Here is a 26,457-nt window from a genome sequence, read left to right as displayed (position 1 = left end):
TATTTCTAGGCAGAAAAGTAAAGCAAAAGAAGGCTTGGCTGGAGGTGCATGCTTAATGTGGTTCCTGAGGCAAACACCAAGATCACCTTCCTTCTCTTCCTTGAAGAGAAGAAGAGAACATGCTTCCTGCTGTAGAAATCATGGCCAGTTAGTTATGTGACCTGAGTCTCAGTATCAGTTGAATTGTGTTCCCCAGAAAGACATGTGAGACCTGACCCCTAGGACCACAGAGTGTGATCTTCCCTGAAAATAGAGTTGATGCAGATGTAGTTAAGATGTGGCCATACTGCAGTGAGGTAGACACCACCCAACAGGATTAGTATCTTCCTAAGAGAAAACAGAGACATAGGAAGAAGATCCCAAGTGACAAGAAAGGCAGATCTTGGAGTGTTGCTACATAAGCCAAGGAATGCCAAAGGTTGATGACCACCATCAGAGGGGGCGGGGGAGAGCGTCTGCTATAAGCTTTCAGAGCAAGTATGGTCCTGCCAGACCCTGAGTTGGACTTCAGATCTCCAGAACTGGGAGAGAATGAGTTTCTGTTGCATTCAAACACCAGTTATTGATGCTTTGTTGTGGAAACCCTAGAAAGTGACTTTGGTGTGTTAAAGAGAAGGGCTCTGCTCCTGCATGTGGGAGATCTGGCTGTGTCCCTTGGACCTACTGCAGCTTCCATGCAGATTGCAGTCTCCGTATTGGCCATGGTAAGCAGCCACTTAAGGCATTCAGATTCTGCTATAGCTAAGAATTCCTCTTCTGGGATCTGTAACTCTTCCCTGGATGTGACTTTGCTGGAAAGGCTGGAGGCTGAGGAACTTATATGTGTCACTTCTAGGAGAAAGAAACTGCTCTACTCTCAGAAAATCTGCCTGAATCTCCTGTCCCCTCGGATCTTCCCCCATCCATAGCCGCAAGGAGCCCGGATGCATAGCTTCATTGTCATAAGACTTAGAGGTTAAGTCCGTGGTATAAATCACTTCCCCTCTTTCCTAATATCCTGAAGGGAATGCTTATGCATACAGTGTTATATGTTCCTCTGGGAATATAGGTTCTGAGAAGGAAGTGTGCCACTGGAATATAGTCTCATCATTAACATTAAATATCTGAAGACAGAACAGTTTAGTTCATTAAATATGTGCATATAAGTCTGTCATTTTAAAGAGAATGGACTTTGGACAGAAATTTATTCAAATAACCTTGCAGTGAATGGACTATATGCTGCTTTTGATGGTTTGTAAATGCATTTGAGGCAGCAATAATGAAGGCTTCACAGAGGATTCTGCTACATTATGCTGAAAACAATTGGTCAAATTCAGCTCTTCAAATGTGTTTTTAGAGTTAGCATTGGTCTGAGGGACACAGTTAACCACTCAAGGTTGCATTTCAGTAAAGCCAGAATAATCATTTCTTGAATAAAGAACTATCTGATTTTGCAAAGCCAAGAAAATATTAAATCCTTATTAAGTAATGAAGGAGGGATTGAAGAAGTAAAGGCCTGTAAAGGGGGGAAGGAATGAATAGAAAGCATGGGTCACCAAAGGCACAAGCAATCAAAGCCAGAATTAACAATTGGGATTACATCAAATTGAGAAGTTTCTATGCTACAAAAGAAATAGGAAAGTAAAGAGGCAACCGACAGAATGGGAAAAAAATATTTGCAAATTATGCAACCGATAAAGGTTTGATAACCAGAATCTACAAAGAGCTCAAGAAACTCCACAACAACAATACAAATAACCCACTTAAGAGATGGGCCAAGGACCTAAATAGACATTTTTTCTTTTTATTTTTTTTTCTTTTTTTGACAGGCAGAATTAGAGACAGAGAGAAAGGTCTTCCTTTTTCCGTTGGTTCACCCCCCAAGTGGCCGCTATAGCCGGTGTGCTGTGGCGATCCGAAGCCAGGAGCCAGTTGCTTCCTCCTGGTCGCCCATGCGGGTGTAGGGCCCAAGGACCTGGGCTATCCTCCACTGCACTCCCAGGTCGCAGCAGAGAGCTGGACTGGAAGAGGAGCAACCGGGACAGAATCCAGTGCCCCAGCTGGGACTAGAACCTGGGGTGCTGGCGCTGCAGGTGGAAGATTAACCTAGTGAGCCGTGGCGCCAGCCCTAAATAGACATTTTTCAAAAGAGGAAATCCAAATGGCCAACAGATATATGAAAAAATGTTCAGAATTACTAGCCATCAGGGAAATGCAAGTCAAAACCACAATGAGGTTTCAGCTCACCCTGGTTAGAATGGCTTACATACAAAAATCAACTAACAACAGATGCTGGTGAGGATGTGGGGAAAATGTGACACTGATCCACTGTTGGTGGGAATGCAAACTGGTAAAGCCACTATGGAAGACAGATGGAGGTTGCTCAGAAACCTGAATATAGCCCTACCACATGACCCAGACATCCCACTCCTTGGAATTTACCCAAAGGAAAATAAAGTGGGAAATAAAAGAGCTGTCTGCACCTCAATATTTATTGCAGCTCAATTCACAATAGCTAAGACCTAGAACCAACGCAAATGCCCTTCAACAGTAGACTGGATAAAGAAATTATAGGATATGTACTCTATAGAATACTATACAGCAGTAAAAAATGAAATCTGGTCATTTGCAACACAATGGAGGAATCTGGAAAACATCATACTGAGTGAATTAAGCCAGTCCCACAGGGGCAAATATCACATGTTCTCCCTGATCAGTGCCAACTAACTGAGCACCTAAAAGGATATTGGTTGAAGTGAAATGGACAATATGAGAAACAATGACTTGATCAGCCCTTGTCCTGACTGTTGAGGAACAACTTACTATTTTATTCCTTTTAGTATTTTTTTGTTCTACTTAATACCACTGATAGAACTCTTTAATTAGTACACATTTATTCTTAGGCATTTAAAATTAACTGAACAGTGATCCCTGTTAAATATAAGAGTGGGAATAAGAAAGGGAGGAGATGTACAATTCGGCACATGCTGACTCGGACTTACCCCTAATGGTAGAGCTAGAAACATACCAGGGAATTCCAATTCAATCCCATCAAGATGACATGTACCAATGCCATCTTACTCGTTAAAGTGATCAGTTTTGAGTTCATAATTGATCAAAAAGATAGGATTAAGTGTCAAAGTGATTACATAAATAAGTCCAATGTCTGCAAATAATAATTGATAGAATTAAAAAGAAGAGAATGATCTGACATGGGAAGCAGGATACACAGCAGACTCATAGAATGGCAAATGCCCTAAATAGCACTCTGGTCTCAGAATCAGCCTTAAGGCATTTGGATCTGGCTGAAGAGCCCATGAGAATATTTTAGGCATGGAAAACCAACACACTCTGGCAAAAAAAAAAGAGGACCTAAATGAAAGATCTCTGCAAGTGAGATCCCAGTGGAAAGAACAGGCCATCAAAGAAGGAGGTACCTTTCTCTGAAGGGAGGAGACAACTTCCACTTTTACTATGGCCTTGTCTAAAGAAGATCAGAGTTTGTGAACTCAAGAGGCTTCCGTAGCCTTGGCAACTCATGACAAGAGCCTTGTGTGATTTCTGACACCATAAATAAGAGTATCAATTGTCAAATCAACAATGGGATTCACTGTGCACCTACTCCACATGTAGGATCTCTGTCCTTAAGGTGTTGTACTATGTGAATTAATGGCAAAACTATTCAGACAGTACTATATACTTTGTGTTCCTGTGTGGGTGCAATCTGTTGAAATCTTTACTTAGTATATACTAAGTTCATCTTCTGTATATAAAGATAATTAAAAATGAATCTTGATGAAGAATGGGGTGGGAGAGGGAGTGGGAGATGGGATGGTTGGGGGTGGGAGGAAGGTTATGGGGGAACAAAGCCACTAGAATCTGAAAGTTGTACTTTGGAAATTTATATTTATTAATAAAAGTTGAAAAAGCATGGGTCTAATTTTTTCAGAAAGTTAAAATGCAAAACAAAGTTGACCTTTTCATTGATGGCAAAATTATTTTAAGATGATTCCAAAAGAAAAAGAGTATGGTGCCCCTGCCTCACCATCTATGTGATAAATGACAGCCAGGGCTGTAATGTAGATCTGAGTGACTTGAGAAGTCCTGGTCTTGTCACTGTGTACACAATCCCTTCCACAACTAGAGAAAATCTCTTCTTGTCTCCTTTGTATTTTTTCTTTTGGGGAACAGATCAGTGCCTTGAGGCTACTCCTTGCATCAACCTAAATTAAGTATTTGGCTGTCCTGATTGTGGGTTGATAACAAGCAATGAGTTTTGCTGCTGCTGGATGACTGGTTGTCAGTGCAGGAACTTGAAGCATAGGCTGACGGGCTCTCCTTGAACTCCTAGGGGCCGAGGTGACATACATGAACATGACCGCATACAACAAGGGCCGGCTGCAGTCCTCCTTCTGGATTGTGGACAAACAGCACGTTTATATCGGCAGTGCCGGTTTGGACTGGCAGTCTCTGGGACAGGTAATCTTTCCACGTTGTCTAAATTCCAAGTTCGGTTAGCATCAAAACTGGGGCTCAGCCACCTGTGCTACAGTTGAGGGAAAGAAAATCTTCAACATTTATTAATTTTAAGTGTGTAGGTTTAAGTGACTCCCTTTTGTTTAATGTTAAAATGATAAACTTTTCCTTGTCCTTTTAACAAAAGGGAAAGGACAAAACAGAACTAAAAAAACCTGCCTTTGCTTCCATGCTTTTGTAATTCAAATGCTGCTCCCACATTCTTTAGAGCAAGTTGATATGTAATTCACACTCCTCAAAGTTAAATTTTCAGGATGACATCCAAAGATGATGTGCCTAGCTTCCCTTCATATAAAAATCCCAGAGGTGTACAACAATCAGTGAAGTGGGAAAACACTGGGAACCCTTCCTGGATTTCACAACACTAAGGCTCCTTTCCTAAAACCAGTCAGCCCCTTGTGATTCCTTTAATGTCTCTCTCAGTAGGAACTGAAGAGTTATAACCTCTTCATTATGACGCTGAAGGGGCATCTCATCTGTCTAGGAGCTGATCTGGTCTCCTGCTTGTTTGTTCTCAGGTGCTAAGCCACACAGTGAGAAAGAATAAACACGGTGTATATTTTAGGTTTCCCTCCTTTAGCCCCAATATACTTACAAGGTCATGCTTTAAAAACCTAGATGGATGAACATGCTATTTCTTAGGTCTGTAGCACATGTAATGCAGGGATTCAAAATAAACTTAATTCATGATCCAATGTAAATTCACATAAGAAAACATGAAAAAGCGCTGCATACTCTGATCATCTTCTTGAAGTGAAGGCAGATGGAGAATCCTGCTCACCCTTTGCCCTGGAGGAAGAGAGATCTGGGCTGCTTAGAGAAAAGCATCAGGCTTAAATAAAACGGGTAAGTTGGTGGGACTCTAGGGTTTCAATGATTTTAGCCTTTTGGGCTTCTTTTGTGGAAATCTGCATTCTACTGTCTGTTGTGAATTTAATAGCGGGTTAAATTCCCTGGGGTCAGGAAACTGGGACATGTAGTAGAAGAACTCTGTACCTGCTGAAAGGCTGTTCCTTTATGTGCAATTTGTGTGTCAGGTGTGATGCTAATGGCTTTGTATAGATTTTTTTCATTTGTCATAACAATCTAAAGATAGATGTTATTTCTCTACTTTCCTAATAAGGTAGGAGTAAAAACAAAACAGATCTCATTGCTACTGGGGAAAAAAAAAACTCTTTAATCTGTGTAAGACTCAAGCATTTAGAGGTGGTTCTCATATTCCTTAGATTGACAGTTAAGTAGGTGGAGTCTAGATGTTTTAGACTAGTGATTTGGGACTCAGATATAATTCCAGCAATCCAAGATTTAGATGTAAATCATTCCAAAGTCACCAGTATCTCATGTTTCTGCTGCTAAACCAAACTCTTAAAAACTGAAACCAGCCTCATTCTTGTTCTCTTACCATGCTTCTCAGCTTTCCTCTCGAAAGAGAGATCTTTGATAGAGGTGGAGGGAGAAATAAGCTAGGGAGTAGGCAGGATTGAAAACTCTTGTTTGTGTACATTTAGCACCCTATCGGCTTCCCTGCCTCTGTATGTCAGCTGCTGGCCTCCTCAGGACCTCTCTGGGGGCAGCACCCCCCCCTTCTCTGCCTCAACACTCTTGTGCACTAATACTATCTGCTATCGGGAGCCCCTTTGCCACAGCCCTGAGTATTTGGGATCGTGTTATTAGTCACCCACCTTAAATTAATGTGCCTTTCAAGTGTACTCGATTACGTGAGACTTGGTGTGACTTTGTGCAAAGTTGTATGCAAAGCTAACAATTACACGAAGAATTATATTTTCCAAGTGACAGATTGAGCCAGTGTCATCAGGTTTATATTTTGTAAGATTTTCCAGTGAAATCCACAATCCTTGCTGTCAATTGTTGTCTCAAATCTATGGTAAGTAGGAAAAAAGATAAAACTGGTAATAATAACAGCTCCAGTGAACGAGGTCTTTATACTGGTCATTCCTCTAAGCATGTAAAGAGCCTGAACTATAAATTATTCAAAACTCACAACAACCTTTCTTGTAAACAGTACTGTCACTTTATTTAACAAAGAAATATGCTAAATAGACACAGCTCAGTTATGTATCCAAGGTCACCTTCCAGGAAGTAGTGATGCTAGAATTCAAGCCCAGGCCATCTAGTTCGCAATCCCTCACTCTTATTTCACTGTCACTATTTTAAATTTTTATTTATCTGTTTTGCTTTTAAGAGTTATTTGTTTATTTAAAAGGTAGTGTTAAAACTTTCTTCTGCTCTTTTGCTGGTTTGCTCCCCAAATGGCCACAGGCTAAAGCAAGGAGCCTGCAAATGCATCTGGTTTTCCTACATGGCTATTGGGCTCAAGCACCTGGACCATCCTCTGCTTCCTTCTCAGGCACACCAACAGGGAGCTGTATTGAAAGCAGAGCAGCATGGACCCAAACAGGTGCCCTCATGGGAGACTAGCAGTGTAGGCACAGCTCAACCTGCTGTGCCACAATGCGAGTTTCTATTTATTTATAAGAAAGGCAAACAGAAATAGAGGGGTAGAGAGAAAGATCTTCCATCTGCTAGTTCCCTCAACTAATACCTGTGACAGCTGGGAGCTGAAATTAGGAGCTGGGACCTCAGTCCAGGTCTCCCACGTGAGTGGCAGGGGCCCCGCTACTTGAGCCATCACTGCTGCTTCCCAAGGTCTGAAGTAGCATGAAAATGGAGTCAGGAGCCAGGGACTGAATCCAACATTCTGATGTGGGACATGGGTATCCTAATCCCAGGCTAAACCCACTTCCAGTAATTTTTGAAATGAATTATATAGGAAGAATCATTGGCTTTTTTGATAACTTACAGGTTTCCTCTCTCTCCTTTTTAACTTTAAGAACAACTAATGTTTATACCTTTCCAGTTGCAAACCCGGGATGATATGGTGGCAGTGGAATGACACCCACTGTTGCTTAATACTTGATTTCTGCAAACACACTTGATCTCTAAGTGACTCAAAGACTAGGAAATCAATGTGTATTGCCTTCATACCCCTTGCATCCTCCAATCCATAAGGTGCTCCCCCTGGAATTCTTGGCCACAGGGAGTCCTGCAGGAAGAAAGTGAACCACCACAGGCCTTCTACATGGGCTTGGATTTTTGACTCTCAATAGCTCCTAAAAACAGCATGGGGGAATGAACAACACAGCTCTTAACAAAGCAAACAAAAGACTAAGCAGTGTATGAAGCTGAAAGCAAAAGGCACAGCAGTCTTCCAACCATAGGGCTCTGGAGGTGTGACACAATAAAGAGAAGCTTGGGAAAGAAAAGGTGAAAAACATGTTTTTCAAAAAAGTTACATTTATAATGTTTTGAACAAACTCACTCAAGTGAACCATTGGGCTGGAGTTGAAGGTCAGGTTCCATATGTTCATTGGTCACAAGAATCCGACATCTCTAGGGTGAGGAGATTTTTAAATAGTGTACTTCAATGTAATTAGAATGAATAAGAACAGGCCTATTTAAATCCTGTTAATGTGTATTTTAATCTTAGCCTACCTATATTGTGAAAAGAGCTGAAAGTTAAATATTAAAATAAGCCAGCTCTTGGTGTGCCTCAGCATGCGAGTCCATAGCTGGTAATAGTAGGGCTCTGTTTCCTTAGCGACAAACTGGACAACTGGCAAATCAAGGCTTAGTCTCATGTGGTAAAGATAATTAACAGCTACTTATTGCACATTTACTATACTCAGAGAACTGAAAAAAAAAAAAAGGCATAAACCCATAAAAATTATGTAGTCCTGTTTGCAAACACAATTTTCAATCATTATTTAAAGTGAACATGACCAGGCAAGACATGTGCCCTACAGCATTAGAGAAATAATTTGGGGACCCAGGCAAAAATGAAAAATGAAGCCTCTTTTTAAAAATTTATAAAATATTTAAACATGGTAACAGGAAAGCATGAAGCCAAACACAGAGCCTTCTGAACTTGCAGCCCTGCCCTTGAAGGCAGCCTTGGTATGTAATTAGGGAAGATCACAATAAATACACAGACAACCCCATAGGGCTTGGGAAGAGGAAAATTCCTGCAGACTAAAGAGCAAAGGCCACAGTGAGAAGGGGATTTCAGCTGGTGAGCACACCTGTGTGAATGAGGTGAAGAAGAAAGATCTTATACGTGGAACAGAGTGAGCAAGGACACACAAAATTGGGAGCAAGTATGGGGTGTTAGAAGATCCAGGAGCAGCTTCTTGCAGGAACGAAGTGTCCCAGATGGAAGGCCTTGGAACCTAAGACTGGGAAAGGCAAGGATAAGCAGTGGAAAGATGCAGGTGCCCAGGGTAGGATGTGGTTCAGTCCTGCAGGCCCAGAGGTAACCACTGAAGATCTATGATCAGTGCATGCCTCTACTGGATCCATCCAGAGAAAATGCACAGGGAGCAGGGACTAGAGGAAGCAGACCACTGTTAAAGGAGTGAATGATGGCCATGTAAATGTAGGTTCTGTGTGTCAACATGTGAGACAGTGGGGCCCAGTTGTTTAATCAAACATAGGGCTGGGGGTTGGTAGGGAGCTGTTTTCCAGATGTGATGCAGATCTTTCTCTAGAGTGTTAATGGCTTCATCCAGTAGGTTGAAGGCCATAAGAACAAAAAGTGGGGGAAGGGGTCCTAAAGATGAAGGACTGCAGCATAGAAACGCTGCCAGACTTTGCAGTCTTCCTGCCTGTCCTATAGATTTCAGACTTGCCAATGCCCCAGTTGTGTGTGAGAAAATTCCTTAAAATAAATACCTTTCTCTTTCTCTCTCTGTATACCCCCACACACAGTACTTCAAAAAGTTTGTGGAAAATATATTTTATGAAAAAACTACACATGAATTTCAAAAACTTTTGCACCAAGATAAATGTACTTTTTACTCCTTTTTTCACAAAATTTTTGAAGAACCCTCATATATACCCTGTGTGTGTACGTGTGTGAGTGTGTATGTGTGGTCAGTTCCCTCTGTTTCTGTGGGTTCTCCATCTACAAATTCAACCAACCACAGAGAAAATTTGGGAAAAAATTGTTTGTTCTGAACATATACAAACTTTATTCTTGCTTATTCTGTGAACAATACAGCACAATAGCTATTCATATTGCATAGACATTGTGTTAGGTATTATAAGCAATTTAGAGATATAAATTATACCAGAGGATGTGTATGTATATGAATATAAAATATATGTATGTAATGAATATATAATATGTGAGTCTACACCACTTAATATAAGGGAATTGAGCATCCTTAGATTTGGTGTGGGGGGAAGTTCCTGGAACCAATCCCCTGTGTAGAGCAAGGGACAGTGTTATGTCTACTTTTCTGGAGAAGCCGTAGTACTGAGGATAGTAGCTATGAGAACTGGGAGGTTGATGAGGCGTGGAGACCAGCAGTGCTGTGTCACTGTGACTGATGGGATGTGAGGAGTGAGCCAAAGGGAACACAGACTGGACATTGTTTCCAGCATCTGGAGCTAGGCACACTTGGAGAAGGACCATTCTGTCAACAGAAATGCAGACTGTCAGGACAAAGGGGCAGTCCTGGTGTCCAATAGGCAGATGGAGAAGCAGCAAAAAGATTGACCAATATGGCGGCATGTCATGTAATAGTTCAGCACCTCATCATGATAGTTCTTTACTGAACCTAAAGCTGCTGATCATAACTGCTGTATCTGCAGTAACCATTTAGAGGGACATGAACACAATTCACACCCCCTATGCCTCACAGAGCTCTGTGACTTCTTTCAAATCTTCCTGTGGGTTGAGGTTGTAGCCTGTTGTTAACAATGGGAAAAAGCATCAAGGCTTAAAGTGTCTTCGATTCCCTCTCCTTGTCCTTTTTTCTTTCAATTAAAAGATCAGAGTGCTGAGACAGAGTTTTGAAGACCCAGCGTACATGTCTGTGGGCAAGAGGAGTTCACTGTGTTATTGCCCATCCTGTCATCTGGTTTCTTGCTGTATCTGGGCTGATGTTTTCCTCAGAGCTGATTAGTTTTGAAAGACATGTTTTAGCTCTTAGGGAAGTGGTGCATTGATAACACAGGTAACTAGATACCAGAACCAAAAATGAAAATGAAGCAAAGTAAAGGCAATTCAGCTGCCAGTACAACAGAGAATCATTAATATTCCTTAGGGAATGTGTAATGAGGGAAAACAAATGATTAATTCTCCCCATATTGATTTAAAAGATTACTTTAGGCTTCTCAGAAAGGTCATTCTTGTTTGCATATGCATTTAAAAATAAATGAGGTGAAAGCCTCTATTTTTAATAAAATATGTATTAGCAGACTGCATTTTAATAACTAAGTCTTGTACATTTTGTACAATTTTTAAGATTACAGTTTGACAAACGATGTTGTTCATAAGAAACACAAATAGGGAAACCTTTTTGCTAGTCTCTCAGGCATGACGTTCTTGCAAACTTAGCTTGTTGTTTGCTGTAGTCTCAATTTATGTAATTACATGACAAAATAAGAGCCGCATTTGGTCTCTTGTACTTGCCTTTCCTAACAGGAGATTTAGTAAGTAGGTCATTCCCAAGTAAAACATCTATTTTCAAAATTTTTCTTCATACGTCCCTTCAGCTACTACTTCCTGAATATGTTCTAAAACGTGTGGTAGTCTGAGATATCCTTGCATGGCATGTCTTGAGATCTCGATCTTGGTCACTTTTTTCTAGCTTTCTAGTCCATTTATTTTAAGTCTGTCTTAAAATATGATGCGTAGAAATCAAATATGATACTTCAAAAGTAGCATCCTCGGGAGGTGATGGCTCAAGTACTTGGGGTCCTTGCCACCCACAGAAGAGAGCTGGATGGAGTTCCTGGCTTCTGGCTTTGGCCTGGTGCAGCCCTGGCTATTGTGGGCATTTGAGGAGTAAACCAATGGATGGGAGATTTCTCTTCTAACTCTCTCCTTCTCTGTCACTCTCTGCCTTTGAAATAAATAAAATTAAGTAGTATTTTTAAAGTAGCCTATTTGTGGGCTTTTGCTTCTAGTTCTATTGACTCCATACTTCTGAAAGCAGAGGCTGAATCTACGTTTGCTGTTTTGCCAGTCTTACTATTTTCATTGCCTGCTTCTAAGCGTATTTGCCAATGTAACGCTGAGGTAAGTGGAGTCAGGATTAAAATTGATTTTTTTCCTACATCTTAAAGTGGTATAACTCTGAGCAAGTTCTTTCACCTCTCTAAGTTTCCATTTATTTGTCTCTACAATTGAGTTAATAATGCTCTCCTCCAGCAACTATTCAGGACACCAAATGAGATACTAAAATGCACCTAGCACCATATATTACAGCATGGTACTGCCCAGTCCATTGTAGCCATTAGAGTATGTGATAGGGAAATTTATTTCCTTCTTTGATAAGAGTTCTCTAGGTCAATAGATCAGAGATACTGATTTGCATGTATTGTCTTTGGCAAAGATTTTGCAAATGTCATGTTTGCCCACAAATACATGATCTGGTTAACAGTACAGTGAGGCAGACAGCAGCATCCAAGGGTGTGCTGTGTGCATTTCTGAAGAGGTCTTTAATTTCTTGCCATAGAGCTTCATTCTACATTCTATAGATATTACATCCATTCTGTATCTAAACCTTGCTGTTCTGGGTAATACCCAGAAGACATTGGCCGACTGTATACATTGCACAAATCTAAGGGATACAAGTAGAATCTTGGAGTTTAGAAACCCAACTTAAGGAGATTTCTGAGTATTCATCAGACCAGTGGTAAAGAGAAAAAATGAGGACCAGCACTGTGGTGCAGTAGGATAAGCTTCTGCCTGCAGCACTGGCATCCCATATGGGTGCCAGTTCATGTCTCAGCTGCTCCTCTTCTGATCTAGCTGTCTGCTAATGGCCTGAGAAGGTGGTGGAAGATGGCCCAGGTTCTTGGGCACCTGTACCCACGTTGGGGACTCGGAAGAAGCTCCTGGCTTCGGATCGGCCTACCTCTAGCCGTTGCAGCCACTTGGGGAAGTGAGCCAGCATATGGAAGACCTCTCTCTCTGTCTCTCCCTCTCTTTGTCTATAATTCTCTCTCTCTGATAAATAAATAAATCTTTTATAAAAGAGAAGAAATTGAACAGGGATGTGGAAATAAATGAAGACCACTCAAATGAGAACAAACATGCTCACATTAGTATGGGTGTCAGCCAGTGTCATTTGAGCTTGGGAGAGACTCAAAGGCAAGCAGAAGTGTGGGAATGCTTTGTGGTGGGGAAAAAAAAAAAGAAAATTTTTCCCCTGGCTGGTCCTCTGTTGGAAGCAGAGGGAAGAATGCTGTAAACTGGAAATTGTTAACTATGTCCTGGCCATTTGGGATGGTTTGGTTTGCTATAAGGGCTATGGTCTGACTCCCTGGAATGACTATTGAAGATAGTAGGTTGGCTTTCTGGGCTGGTTGTTGAAGGTTGTGAACCACAGTTCTGTTTATATATACAGTCTGACTATTCTCTGCCTGTAATTTTCAGGGGTTAGAAAATCCCTTCTCTTGAACATCCCCACTGTTTGCCTCCCCACAGGTTGACTTTAGAATCCCTGCTAGGTCTCTGGGAGCTCTTATGGGGAACCAGAATGGAGTGTCACCCAACTATGGGTTAATGACCTGAAATCTCAGCAGCTAATCCAGGCCTGGCACATATTAGATGCTCAGACAATTTTATTGCATGATTGCATGAATTGACAAGCGTGTGTTCAATAACCCCATAGTTCTCCTGTATCCTATGCAAACTGGAATTAAAGATCAGAAATTGTGAAAAAAAGGAGTTGTGTCAAGGTAAGCATGAATTTGTTAGCAAGCTAGTTCCCTATCACAGGCATGGGCTGGGATTCAGCGCAGTAACTCTTCTGGGTACTAAAAATGTTTCCATATTACTGGGCAGGAAAAGATGGCAAGAATTAAGGCAGTGTGGTGTATTCCTTAAAGCTTACACGTTGTAAGCTTACCAAATCTGAGCTAACAGCAACATCATCATCATCAATTTTTTACAGTCTGCCAGCACAGTCAGCAGGCATCAGGACGCCTCTGCTTCCTGACCTTCACTGATCTTGACTGACCTTGACTGTACCTTGACTTGCAGTACAGATGCATCACACTCAAGAACCTGGCCACAGATACTCATTCTTTAAGTGGGGCTTGGTGACAGAGCAATGACTTTCCCCAAAAGCTGGTCCACACCAATTTACTGATACTCCTGACATTGTCCTCAAACTGGCTAAGAATATGCTATTCATTATGACGATAATGCAGAAAAATGCCACTTTAAACGAAGTTTTTAAAAAATGAGCTAAAATTCTAATGGCAAAGTTGGTTGAATTCCTACACACAAATTTTGTTTCCTTCAACAAATGTTTATTAAAAATGTTTCATTGGATTTCTTTGAGGGCTCAGTGGGATCTAGGAAATGCATTTATTTTAACAACTATATTAACAAAGATTCACTTAGGTGAATTTTATTGCCCCATTTTTCTTACTTCATGGCTTTCATAGTTTAATTGGAAAAAATTAGAGTGCATTATCTTGATACAATGACTTGCAAGAACACTACTCTTAGACCCATAAATCATTCGGCATACTTCAAGTGTTACAGCTCAAGCATCTATTATTATAATTAGCTGTCACTTCAGTCCTTTATTGTTGAATTCACCAACACCAATTCTGTCATATTTTTAAAAGCCTTTCTGAAGCTTTAATTCCTTCAGCAAACTGTGTGTAGAAAATTAGCTCTGTTGCTTTGCACCACTTTAATATGACCTTCTTAACCCCCACCCACAAATTGCTAAATTATGCCTGTGTTGTTTTCATCAAAGTTGAATGTACCATATTTGGACCTTAAGAACTACCTAAAAATACTCTTCCATTTCTGAGTTGCCTGCAATGCTAGATACGTTTGTTCTAGAAGTGATGGGTCTGGATTTCATTCTCAGACACTTGTGGGAGAAATCTCGCTTCATGATAAAGCAAGATTAAGAGAAGCCAACACATGTTAATAGGGTCATGGTTTTGAGTAAGGATTTTATACTTTTTAGAAATTTCTGAAGAACACTGTTTCATTTAAACTTCACAACAGGCTCTGAGATACACATGACAAGCTTTAGAACCATCATTGGACAGATCAGGAGATAGTCTCTTAGATGCTAGATGAAGAACATGCTGGAATATTCAATAAGTTAACTACACAGTTATGAATTGAATGGAAACTTCTAGTTTATGCAACATTTATTTTCTTATAGCATGTAGTTTCTCTAACTGGCTGAATCAGTGATTCACATATAAAGTAACATCCCATGTACAGTAATATCCAGAAATTTCAGAACCTAGACATTGGAGCAGTGTTTTTAAACTAGAATTCAACAAAGAACCAAACTGAAAAGATCCAAAAAGACCCCACATGACCAGGACTCCTCAAAGCTACTATTTGTACTTATTGAAGCCCCTCTCAGACCCTATTCAAGGCCTGATTATTCATAGGTTTACCAAAGCTCATGACCAGTAAAAGAGGAAGAAAACAGTGACAGTCCAGAAAAATGAGAGCTGTCCCCGGGGCAAGTATAACCACTCTGACTTCTGAAACCAACACACTAATTCTCGAACTCCAGAATTGGTGAACCTTTAAGTAAGTATCTGCTAGCCCCTCATGCCTCACAGCACGCTCCAAGTGCTCCAGGCCTTCAGAATGACAGTGACTGACCCTTTAGGTCAAAGAAAAAGTCTACACCCACTTGCTACTTCCCATTCAGTACATAAGGAATGGGTTTAAACATTATAGAGAGTAGTTCACAAAAGGGCATGAAAGTCTAGTGTGCAAAGCTGTTTACTGTCAGCTCTGGGTGATTTGCAATGCTGAAGCACCTCCATCCAATAGAAATATGCTCCAAGCCATGAATGTGAGCTATGATGTAGTTTACATTTCTCCATAGCCATGCAAAAAATGCAAAAAAGAAGTGAAATAATTTTAATGATATTTTATGTAATGTATCCTAAGTATTATTTCAAAACATCATCCATATAAAATACCTAATGAGACATTTTACTTTTTTTTTTTTCATAATGAGTTTTCTGAATCCCATGAGTGTTTCACACAGCACATCTCAGTTCAGACTAGCCACCTTTCACAGGTGACTAGAGACAGTCTTATTAGCAGATATCTCAAGTCAGTTTCTTTTTCTTATTGGGAAGCAGTATATTCTCTTTACTGATTCAACACACAAATAGCAGACAAGGGCTTTTGTTTGGCTTTTCTTGTCGTTGTTGCTGTGGTTTTACTCAGAAAACCTAATTTTTAATATCAGGCAAACAAATCAATTGCAGTTGGAAGATCTGCTTCCTGGGGCATTACTTTCACTGCAGAAGTCAGGTTATCCAAAATTCTGTAAGAGTTTCAGGACTTTGAAAGCTGCAAAAACATTGCATGCAATTCAACACGTGGCACTGATATAAACTGCTTATTTGTACTCAGATTTGTGGGCTAGACTTGGCCACTTCTAAAATGATTTTCGATGTAGTTCTCAGAAGTCCAGTACAGTATTTTTCTGCTAAGAGATTTCAGCAGGAAATATCTCCAAAACATACTGGACCTGCTGTAAACCAGTGTCAATTTCCTATTACTTTAATCAGTTCATCCATTTACTTGTTCAGCGAGGATTTGTTTAGCATCTACTTTGTGCCAGGCTCTAGGCACAAAAAAGTCCTGGGGGTATGATAATGCAGAAGCTTGGTTTTTCTTCCTTAAAGAGCTCAAGTTATACTGAGAAAACAGGCAAACATGCACATGATTATAACACAGTTTGAAGAGAGTGTAATTCAAAAGACCCAGGGTAAAGTCAGGCATGGGTTCTTCAAGAAGATACTTGAGCTGAGCTTAAAGAATTGTGCAGAGGATCTGACTGAACAAAAGTGAGAAAGGTTTTGCTTTGCACAAAGTCAGGAGGCAAGGCTGGTTCAGAGCAAAGGGCATCACCTGTGCAGCTGAACAGGCGATGCCAGCAGGCGTGGAGAGAGAAGACAGAATTGGGGCCTTGGGTGTCATACAAAGAAGCATGGAATTAGTCTAAAGGTCATGGATGAACTTGAAAGATTTTAGGCAAAAAAAAAAAAAAAAAAAAAGACAGCCTTGGGGAAAAGGATTGGAAAGACTGAAACTGGAGTTGGGGAAATGATGGGGAAGCTTTTGCAACAATGGGGTGGGTATAGTTGAGCTCCTGAGCTAGGTTGGTGGATGGATCATTACCTGGTCTTAGCATTATTCCTTCTTGTCCCACATCTCCTAAAAGAAGCCCGAGACTCTGAGTTGGGGTGTTGTGAGTCAGATCAGCCCCCGTGCCTCCTTGGAGGAGTGCAATATCATCTCATTTCTGAAAACAAAACCCCCAATACCTAGGAGCACATGTTTGTGCATGCATACAGATGCACATAGATGAGTCTGGAAACTGCACAGTGATCATTTGTGGAGCAAGGCGCAGAGACAGGAAGCACAGAGCTTTCTCTTCCTACTTTGGAGATACCAAACATTGTTTGAAAATATTCCCCTATAGTAAGCAGATATGTTGAAACATAGCTATAACTGGACATTTATTCAATTTTAATTCAATATATATGAAAGAACATTTGGTATCTGAGGGGTTGTGCAATGTGTGTGTTTTATATGTATGTCACACTATGATATTTGCCCAAGAAGAAATATTTAGAACTTTGATCCTGCTCATCAAAGACTTTTGTTGGGGTAGGCATTTATCCTAACAATTACAACACTTGTGTGTCACCTTAAAATGCCTGGGTTTCTGTTCTGGCTCCTGAATCCAGCGTTGTGCTAATGCAGACTCTGGGAGGCAACAGTGATGGCTCAAGTAATTGAGTTCCTACCACTTGAGTGGAAGACTTGAATTGAGTTCATACCTCTTGGCTTCAACCAGACCCAGCTCAGCTATTGGGGGCACTGGGAAGTGAACCAGCAGATGGGAGCACATGTGCTCGCTCGCTCTCAAAAAAGTACTGGAGCAAACAGGATGGGGAGCTAGAACAGGTAACAGCAACATGACTTGCTCCAGGCTTTCCTGCTGGGATCTCTCCATGAACCCCTAGGTGCCCTGATGAACCTCAGCCCTTCCCTGGAAGCTTGGCTAAGGGTGTCTGGAGGAGGAGCTTCAGCTCAGTGCTAAGTTGAGCCAACTACAGTTTTCAGATCCCATAGGTATCATCTACAATCCAGAGGAGGACATGTGGAGTTGTTATGCCCAGATAAGTAGATCCTCAAGAAGCTATCAGTGACCCAATCACACCGAAATACAAAAGCAAGGTTTATTTTAAAAGTACAAGCCGCAGCAGGGACCTCGTCTGACCAGCCGACGCAGTGGAGGTCAGAGGAAAAGCCCAGGCCTTTGTTTGGGAGCATTTTCAAAGGAAAAAACCACAGGGTTACATCAGCGGGGGCTTACAGTACAGGGCTTTTGGTGATTGGAAGGGGCTGTTCTGGGTTGCTCTTAGTTGAACGGGGAGGCGGGGCGGGGGGTGAATGTCTCCGTTTGGCTTGGGTTCAGGGAGTTACCTCATTTGGTAATCTCTACTGAGCTGCCCTTGGTCTGCTGAGCTGTCCTTGGTAAGCTTTGAGATCTCCAGAATGCCTGAATGCCTGCTTTTACAAGGACTCAGGTCTGCTACAGGAAACAGAGGCTTCTTTTTATTTTATTTTCTTTAAATGGAGTCACTTTGGCTCTTCAGGAGTCACACTGTAACTACGTAGCTTAATACTGCCAAGACCCCAAGGAAGGCTCTTCTGGGCATGAACCTGGGGTCTTTTGGGACGACTAAGTCTGGGGTTCCCTTTAGGAAAGTGAACATGGCCTGAGACTGGCTGGGCATTGGGGAACCTATGCTGACCCCTACCCAAGAGCACCCCAAGTAACTGGTGTTAAGATTGGAGTGTCTACAGTCAGAGAGAAGGGACAAAACATAGCACATGATGCTAAGAGTGAACTTTCTGTGGGAGACTGAGGCTGGATCAGAGGGAGAATACAATGTGGCAGAATGAGAAAGCCAGAAGACTTGGATTTTCATCCTAGCTTTGAGACGTGGACTTTATGATGGGCAAATTGATTGACCTCTCTAAGACTGGATCCTCGTCTATAAAATGGGAATGCTTACCTCATGTGCTTGCTGTGAGGAATAACTAGGATAACACTTGACAGTTCCTCGCACAGGCCTGGCGCATGGGGCTGGATCCGAGCTCCCCTCTTTGTTGTCCTCTCTGGGTTGGGACTCATGGCACTACCCTATAAGAAGCCCCTCTCCACTCTAAAGATCTGGCTATAGGAGAGTCTGAGTCTCTACCTGTGCTCTGAGGAGGGGTAAATTCTTGCTCTACCAGAGATGGACCAATGACTTCATGAAAAACCCAGCCTGGGATTTTCCAGCCTCATTAAAAGCTCTTAAACTAAAAAGGAAAAGTAATTTAAAAAAAAAAGACCTTTGTAATCTTCTGACCTCCTAAGTAATAGGTGCTCCTATAATGCTACCCCTTGCCAGAGCCCACTACTGGTTATCCAACTTGGGACCAACCTCCTACTCCTTGTGACACTGCTCCTGACCCTCTGTAATTTATTGACAGGACAAGATCTCATACGAATCCTTGCCATGTTTTCATCATGTATTCAAATGAACATGAAATATTTCGATTTAGTTACTAATAAAAATGTAACAGTTTTATTCACCTCAACTATTTTTTTTTAGTGTGGGGGTCAAATTAATTTGAATTGACTTGGTTCTGTCTGGGTGACATTTTTGCCTTTTGCCTACCATCACCCCACACCAAACAACAGCAAAAATATCTCAGATCATTTCAACAATCTCTGGCATATTATCCTGCACCTCAAAGACCGGCCCTCATTTAATTGACTTCTGTCCACTTGCCTCACATAAGACACATTTCTACTGCTCCTCCTCTCTCAGGCCCTGGCATCCCTTGTTCCATGGCTGAACTCTTACCTTTGGATCCTTATTTATCCATTTCTAAACTTAAATCTTGGAGCAAAGGATAGAATTTATCATGAGATGACATGATCTTCTCAGAGGCATTTTTGGGACTGGGAAAAGCAGATTCCTCTGAGTCCCTGAGGTCCCCCTCCTGGCAGAGGTCTCCAGATGGACTCTTCCATGAGATTCAGGCAACAGACGTGGAAGGAATGAGAAGCTGGCCCTGGACCCTTCTCTCATTCTGAAACTGGGTGCCAGACAGTCTTGGAGACTGCATCTACAACAGATGGGAAACACCAGACTTATGGCAGGCTTGAATGTTTTTATTTTCAAGTTATTTTTAGTTGGCATTGTCAGTTTCTTGGTGTCACTTGCGTTTATATCCAGCACCAAGGAAAACGTGAGATTGCTAAAGGGAAGACATGTTTCATGGGTTAAAACCCAGCAGAGAAACAGCACAGGGGATTCAAGCCTTGGAACATTTTCTGAAGAGAGAAATTCACCCTGGTGAGCTCAGCTCTCTTTGCCTTCTAGACCAGGAACCCCACATTGAACTCTCAGAAGTGGTAAGGGGAAGAAAATGTAGCATCCCCCAGCAGGGCTGAGTGTCTGCAGGAGTCTCACCTCTACCCAAGCAGCTTATTCCTGAATTTGTCTTCTTCCATGTTAATCCCAAATCTGCCTTCCAAATCACCCATCCATTGATCCAAGTTGTAGAACATGCATCCTTACAGGCTCTGTGGAAATGATGCTCATAGGCTCTGACAAACGTGTGAGCATCAGGTGTTCATCATGCTTTCAGAGAACAGAAATGTGAGCACCCTGGGTCCTTGGGGCCTTGCTTTCCCAGGGCAATGCCCCCAGGCCAGGAACATGAGGCAGTCTAGTGGTGCCATACTCTAGATTGCCCATGGAGCATGGCTTGTATCCCTGAGGGCAGAACCCACTGCAGATGAGTACAGGAGCTGTTTCTTGGTTAAATATTCAAGAGATTTGTGTTGTTTTTCTCTAAGTAGTTCCACAGCTTGTTAGCATCTCTGAAGACAAATTATGGGCAAAATGCTTTTACAGCAAATATCCTGCCAATGAAGACTTTGGAAGCATAATCTTTCCTGTCAGTTGCCTGTACTTAGTTTATAAAACACTTTTCCTTCACATGAATTTATCTGATCCTCCCACGGTTTGTGAAAGAAAACACAGTATTTATTGTCCTCTTGGCATCACAGACATGGGGCTGAGATCTAGAAATAACTAAATGGCCAGCTGAAATATGTGGTGCTAAGAAGTGTCTAAACCTAGGTGACAGCTCCAACCTTCTCGATGGAAGATGACCATGGCATTGCTCACACAGCTGACACCCTAAAGAAGAATCCTTAGATTGACGACTTAATGTGTTCATCAGACATGTAATCTACAAGGAATCAACAATGAGGCAAATGCTTCATTTGGTCCCAATCCCAAAAGCAGTCAATCTGTGCAGCAGCAGCACCAGGCTGGGTGATATTTGCAAAGTGAGCCTGTTAGTAAGGAGATTGACCTGGCTGTGTCACCCTCTTCCCTGGGACTTTGTCTCATTCCCCAGCACCTATTTTGGAGTTCCATCTTTTCCCAAACAATGGGATATTTTAGGAAATTTTCAAGAAGGGAGAAGCAGTAAAAAATAATTTCTATCTTTCTGTTAATGTACTCCCTTAATCTAGACCATGCCAGACATTGGAGCTAAAATTAAACTAATAAAAAATAGCTCCTGCCTTCAGTGATTTTATAGATTGGAGGGAAGTCAGGCTACAACACACACACACACAGACAAGTCCAATGATAGGAATAAAGAGGAATAAAAAATGCATTATTGATAAATGGCGATGGGAGGAACAAGGAATCGGGGTTGATTTTATAGCTGTGGTAGTTGAAGATTTCTCTGGATGTGGTCCTGAGACCTAAATGATGAGAAGCATCAGGAAAGAGGAGGGGTGGAGGACAGGATTTCAGGAAGAATAAATGGCTTGTGGAAGACCCAGAGTACATTTCTTCTTGTGATTTGTTTGAGAGTCACAGAAAGATCTTCCATCTGTTGATCTACTCCCTAAATGCCTGAGCAGCTGGGGCTGGGCTGAGGCCAAAGCCAGCGGCCAGGAATTCAATCCAGATATCCCACATGGGTGGCAGGCACCCAAGTATTTGTGCCATCACTGATGCCTTCCTGTCTGCATTGACAGGAAGCTGGAGCGAAGCATAAAATCCAGATACTTCCAAGGCAAGACACTGGTGCCTTAATCTGTACTTTAACCACTAGGCCAAAGGCTTACCCCAGAGAATTTTTGTAAGTTGGTATATGCTGGAGCTGAGAAAAGGCCCATGTGAGCTGGTACAGACATGGCGGAAGATAGTATGGAGATACCTCAGAAATCTGAATACAGATCTACCATATGACCCAGCCATCCCACTCTTGAGAATTTATCCAAAGGAAATAAAATCAGCATTTGAAAGAGTGATCTGTACCTGTGTGTTTATTGCAGCTCAATTCACAGTAGCTAAGATATGGAATCAACTCAGATGTCCATCAACTGAAGACTGGATAAAGAAATTATATGTACACCATAGAATACTATATAGTGGTAAAAAAATGAAATCTTACTGTTTGCATCAAAAAGTATGCAACTGGAAACCATCATACTCAGTGAAATAAGCCAGTCCCCAAAAGACAAATGTCATATGTTTGCCTGATCTGTGATAATAGAGTACCTAACATAATCTATAGGAGTAAAATTTACATTTTTAGATACAATGATTTTGAACAGTCCTTGTCTTGACTGTTGAGGAACAGGTGTGTTTGTTTTTTTCATACTATTTGTTGAACTCTTTACTTAATGTAGGGTTAATCTTATGAGTGTAAATTTAATTGTAAATAGATCTTTGTATAAAATAGGAATGAGAGGAGGAGGGAGGGGAGGGAGAATGGTGGACATGCAGGCAGGAGGGAGGGTAGGTTGGGAAGAATCACCATGTTTCTAAATTTGTATATATGTAATACATGAAATTTGTATACCTTAAATAAAAGGCTTCTAGGTTTAAAAAAAAAAGGACCCATGTGATAAGCGAACATGATATGCTGAAGAGTCATTGCGAGACCTCCAGCACCTCATCTTCTGAATCCCACCGCCTTTTGAGTCTTGGGCTCTTCTCTTAGCCCCACCTTCCTGCTGAAGGGCTTGAACATCTTCAGGACTAAAGGCAGCCCACCCAGCTGCCCTTGTATGTTTCACTAACCATTTCTGACTGTGTCCCAAAGCCTCGAGTTGAAACTGCCGTCCTTCTTCACTTGCCTAGTTTCTGATGAAACTTTGCCTACCTTGTAGAGGAACTTTCCTGCTCAACATGCTATGATCAGACACAGCAGGGCTGTATTCATTTTGTTTCCTCTCTTGAAGACAGCCTTGGAGCTTTTACTGGAAGTACAATTAAGAGTTTATGTCAGAGTAAAGAAGTATCTGAATCACATTTCCAGGAGCTAACTCTGGCCTCTGCGTGGAGAAGGGGACACAAGTGAGGATGAGGTATGAGGAGTGAGGAGACCCTCCCCGCAGGGAATGGGGCAGGAGAATGGGTTTGCAGCCTACCCCGCACCTGCTGAACCTGCATGCCTTGGCAGAGGCAGCCACCACGCATGATGGAGACGTTATCCCCAGATGAACAAGCTGGGTATAAGACAGGTTTTGACTTGTTAACTTTAGGATACACATAAAGAATCCAAGAGGAGACTGGCACCGCGGCTCACTAGGCTAATCCTCCTGCGGCGCCGGCACACCGGGTTCTAGTCCCAGTTGGGGCACTGGATTGTGTCCTGTTTGCTCTTCTTCCAGTCCAGCTCTCTGCTGTGGCCTGGGAGAGCAGTGGAGGATGGCCCAAGTGCTTGGGCCCTGCACCCACATGGGAGTCCAGGAGGAAGCACCTGGCTTCGGATCGACGCAGCCTGCTGGCTGTGGTGGCCATTTGGGAGGTGAACCAATGGAAAAGAAAGACCTTTCTCTCTATCTCTCTCACTGTCTAACTCTGCCTGTCAAAAAAAAATTTTTTAAATAAGAATCCAAGAGGAAATGTCAGGCAGACAAATACACAGATTTAGAGCTCCAAGGTGAGCTTTGTGTTAAGATGAAATCCACACCTCAGCGGGCTGGTGGGCAGCTGGTTCCCAGGAACACAGCCTTGCTGATTGTTCCTTCACTGTCTGCCTCCTGGAAGGTACCATGACGTTCCAGTAGTTTCTGTGAAGTCTGTCTCATTTCCCCTAGGGCTCTTTGCTTTCACACCTCACTTTCTCCCTCTACCTTCTTCCCCTAAAGCTGTCATTCTCTCCTCATTAAATCCATCACCCTTTTTCTCTCTTCTCTTTCCTAATCTGTCTTGAACCTTCTCGCTCCCATTGAGAGTTTGTTCATTTTCCAACAGCTGTGTCTCCTTTTTCCTCCTTAAAAACAAAGGAATAAACTAAAACAAAACCCCTCCTTGACTTTCTAGAATATTTAGGCAAATGGTGTTTTATTTCCCTAGTGTTAACTGGAAAGAGCGAGTGAGTTAAAGGGAAAAGTTAGCACAGTGGTCCCTGACTGCTGATTGGGAAGAGCCCTTAGCCAGCATCATTGGGTGTTGCTTACACTGTTGCTAGTCCACAGTGTTCAAATCTGTTGTCCCATGGATTTCCCCCTTGCTTTGTCACTTGTCCCCTTTTCACTTCCTTCGGGAGTTTACAAATTTCAGGTTAAGCCAGATCCGTCCAAGCCATTTCAGATCTGCCTCTGAGTACACTCTGAGAAAACCCAACAGAGAAAAATGTTCCACGGTGTCTTATTCCTAAGCTATTAACACGGTTGATATGTGACTTCCCTGTAGTAAAGCCTTCTCTGGCTTCTGGAACCACAAGCAGAAATGGCCATCTTTTGCCTTTTAAATTTTAAATAATTGGAAATGTCTCCCTCGGTGCAGGTGGAGTTAATGTTTGTGCTATGAGGTACGTGGCTTGCTGCCAGCCCACACCTCAGTGGAGCATGGTGCCTGCCTGTGGGGCACCTGTGTGTGTAGTAACAGCAGTGAAGATGAGGTCCCAGAGAGCCCAGTGAAGAATGAAATGCCAGGGAGGTCACAGAGGCCTTCACAGTGGGGCAGCATTTGTGTCTGGAGTTGAACTTCAGCACACCATGTCCCTGCAGCTTCTGGCCACTGTGATCTCTTTGACTTCAGTCTCCTCCCTGACAACTTTCCCATTTACTGTGATCCTGCCACATGGGCTTTCTTCCTGATGGGTGGTGCCCCCGAGCTCTCCCTACTTGCCAGGGCCCAGTATTTGTCCTTGCTACTGCTAATGTTGTTCTCCTAGCTGTAGGGTCCATCCTATGTCCCGTGCTTAGTGCCTCCCCTTGAGAGCAGCCTTCTGGATTCCCCAGTTGCTCAGTCCGTCATTCCCTGTAATGTTCCCTCATTTTATCTTCTCGATATGTGTCTGTGCCTGAATTGTCTTGTGCAGTCATTTACTGCTGTGTTCCTCATCTATAGGAAAAGGCTTATCCATTTCCTTTTATTTCAGTGATACAGCCCTTGCAGTGTACAGGAGAAAATGAAGAGAGAGGCCCATTAAGGCTCTAATTAGGGCAGTTAAGAGACCCTAGAGGGTTCATGAGTGTGATTAGATTATTTGAGGATGCATTTGCCTCTATAATCTCTCTATGCCTCAGGCTAGCCTTGGGATGCTATCTTCCTATTATTCTTGTCTTATCTGAAAATACAACAAGATTTGTGTATGGCCATCTAGCAAACAGCTACAGTTTAATTCTTCCTCCTCTAGAATTAAACTCCTTAAATGACTTTCTCTTGTCCAAAAGCATAGCCTCCAGTACCTAGAACAGTGGCATACAGAAGGTGCTCAATAAGTACTCTGATTGATTGATGAACATTCTACCCTAATCTAGACAGAATTCTAAATTTCTATAGTCACATCTAATTTTTTTTGCTGCTTTCCCAGCACAGAATATTATTTTCACAAGTGATTTTTTTTTTATTTTAAAGTACATTCTTTTTTAATTTAACAGTCTAACCAAGATCTCCATTTGGAAATACTCTACAACCAGTTTCAGAATCTGTATGCACTTGAGATATGCAAAGCAGTACTCGCTTCACAACTTCTCCTAATTCAAACTGGCACCTTCAGTCTGCTGAAATTTGTTTCTACAACTCCACATCAGAATAGTCAGATACAGTTGACACAGCAATTCACAGTAGGTGCCAAGACATTGCCTTCTGAAGGCTTCTGTCAGGCCCCAGGCTTCAGAACCATCCAGCTGTGGACAGCAGTGCCCAGCAGTCCTCCTGTCACTGCTCCCCAGGTTATGTCTTGAGCCTTCTCTCTCCCTTCAATGTTGCCTCAAAACTAATCTACATCAGTGATGTCTTAAATAAGTATCTCTGTGTTCAAATTCTTTCCCAACTCCAGATTCAATTTGTGAAGACAAACTTCTACCCTCTGCATCCTCTACTGTTAAAGCCTTATCTCTGTCTTAAACATTGCTGCAATTTCTTTCCTCTCTATCCTAACAGCTCCTGACCCAATTGTCTTCACTGTCTGTGTATTGACTCTTTGTTCTTTAACCACTTCATCGCAAAACTGCAATCCCCTTCTTGAGCTGTGTGCCTCCCTTCCTCCTTTTTCCCATCCCATGAATCCAACTGATTTCTTTTTGTTTTTTAAAGAAACTGGAGTTTACAGAGGTTCATTGACTTTTTTTAAAAAAGATTTTATTTATTTATTTGACAAGTAGAGTTACAGACAATGAGAGGGAGAGACAGAGAGAAAGGTCTCCCACCTGTTAGTTCACTTCTCAAATTGTTACCGGAGAAGGGCAAGATGTCTTCGCGCAAGAAAGAATTCAGGCGTGAGAGAGTAGAGGCAAGTAAAATAGCGATGTTTATTAGGGAAGGGACATCCATAGG

At 42.0% G+C, this 26,457-nt stretch overlaps 1 protein-coding gene and 1 pseudogene across 6 annotated transcripts in view; both read left to right on the top strand.

The window, feature by feature from the left end:
• The window catches only part of PLD5 (phospholipase D family member 5), a 410,403-nt gene that overhangs the window by 272,631 nt on the left and 111,315 nt on the right, over positions 1-26,457 (top strand). For all 6 annotated transcript variants that reach the window (XM_051820761.3, XM_070055590.2, XM_070055589.2 and 3 more), the window contains one exon: positions 4,331-4,458. In XM_051820761.3, coding sequence (XP_051676721.1) covers positions 4,331-4,458 — 128 coding nt within the window. The remainder of the gene's footprint in view (positions 1-4,330; positions 4,459-26,457) is intronic.
• Positions 8,434-18,814, top strand: LOC149122624 (single-strand selective monofunctional uracil DNA glycosylase pseudogene; annotated as a pseudogene).

The sequence above is a fragment of the Oryctolagus cuniculus genome, chromosome 13 (assembly GCF_051225735.1).
Source record: "Oryctolagus cuniculus isolate XC-2025 breed Fujian yellow rabbit chromosome 13, ASM5122573v1, whole genome shotgun sequence".
In the NCBI taxonomy this organism is placed as follows: domain Eukaryota; kingdom Metazoa; phylum Chordata; class Mammalia; order Lagomorpha; family Leporidae; genus Oryctolagus; species Oryctolagus cuniculus.
Note: the sequence above shows the minus strand (reverse complement) of the source record. Positions and strands in the feature narration are given on the sequence as shown.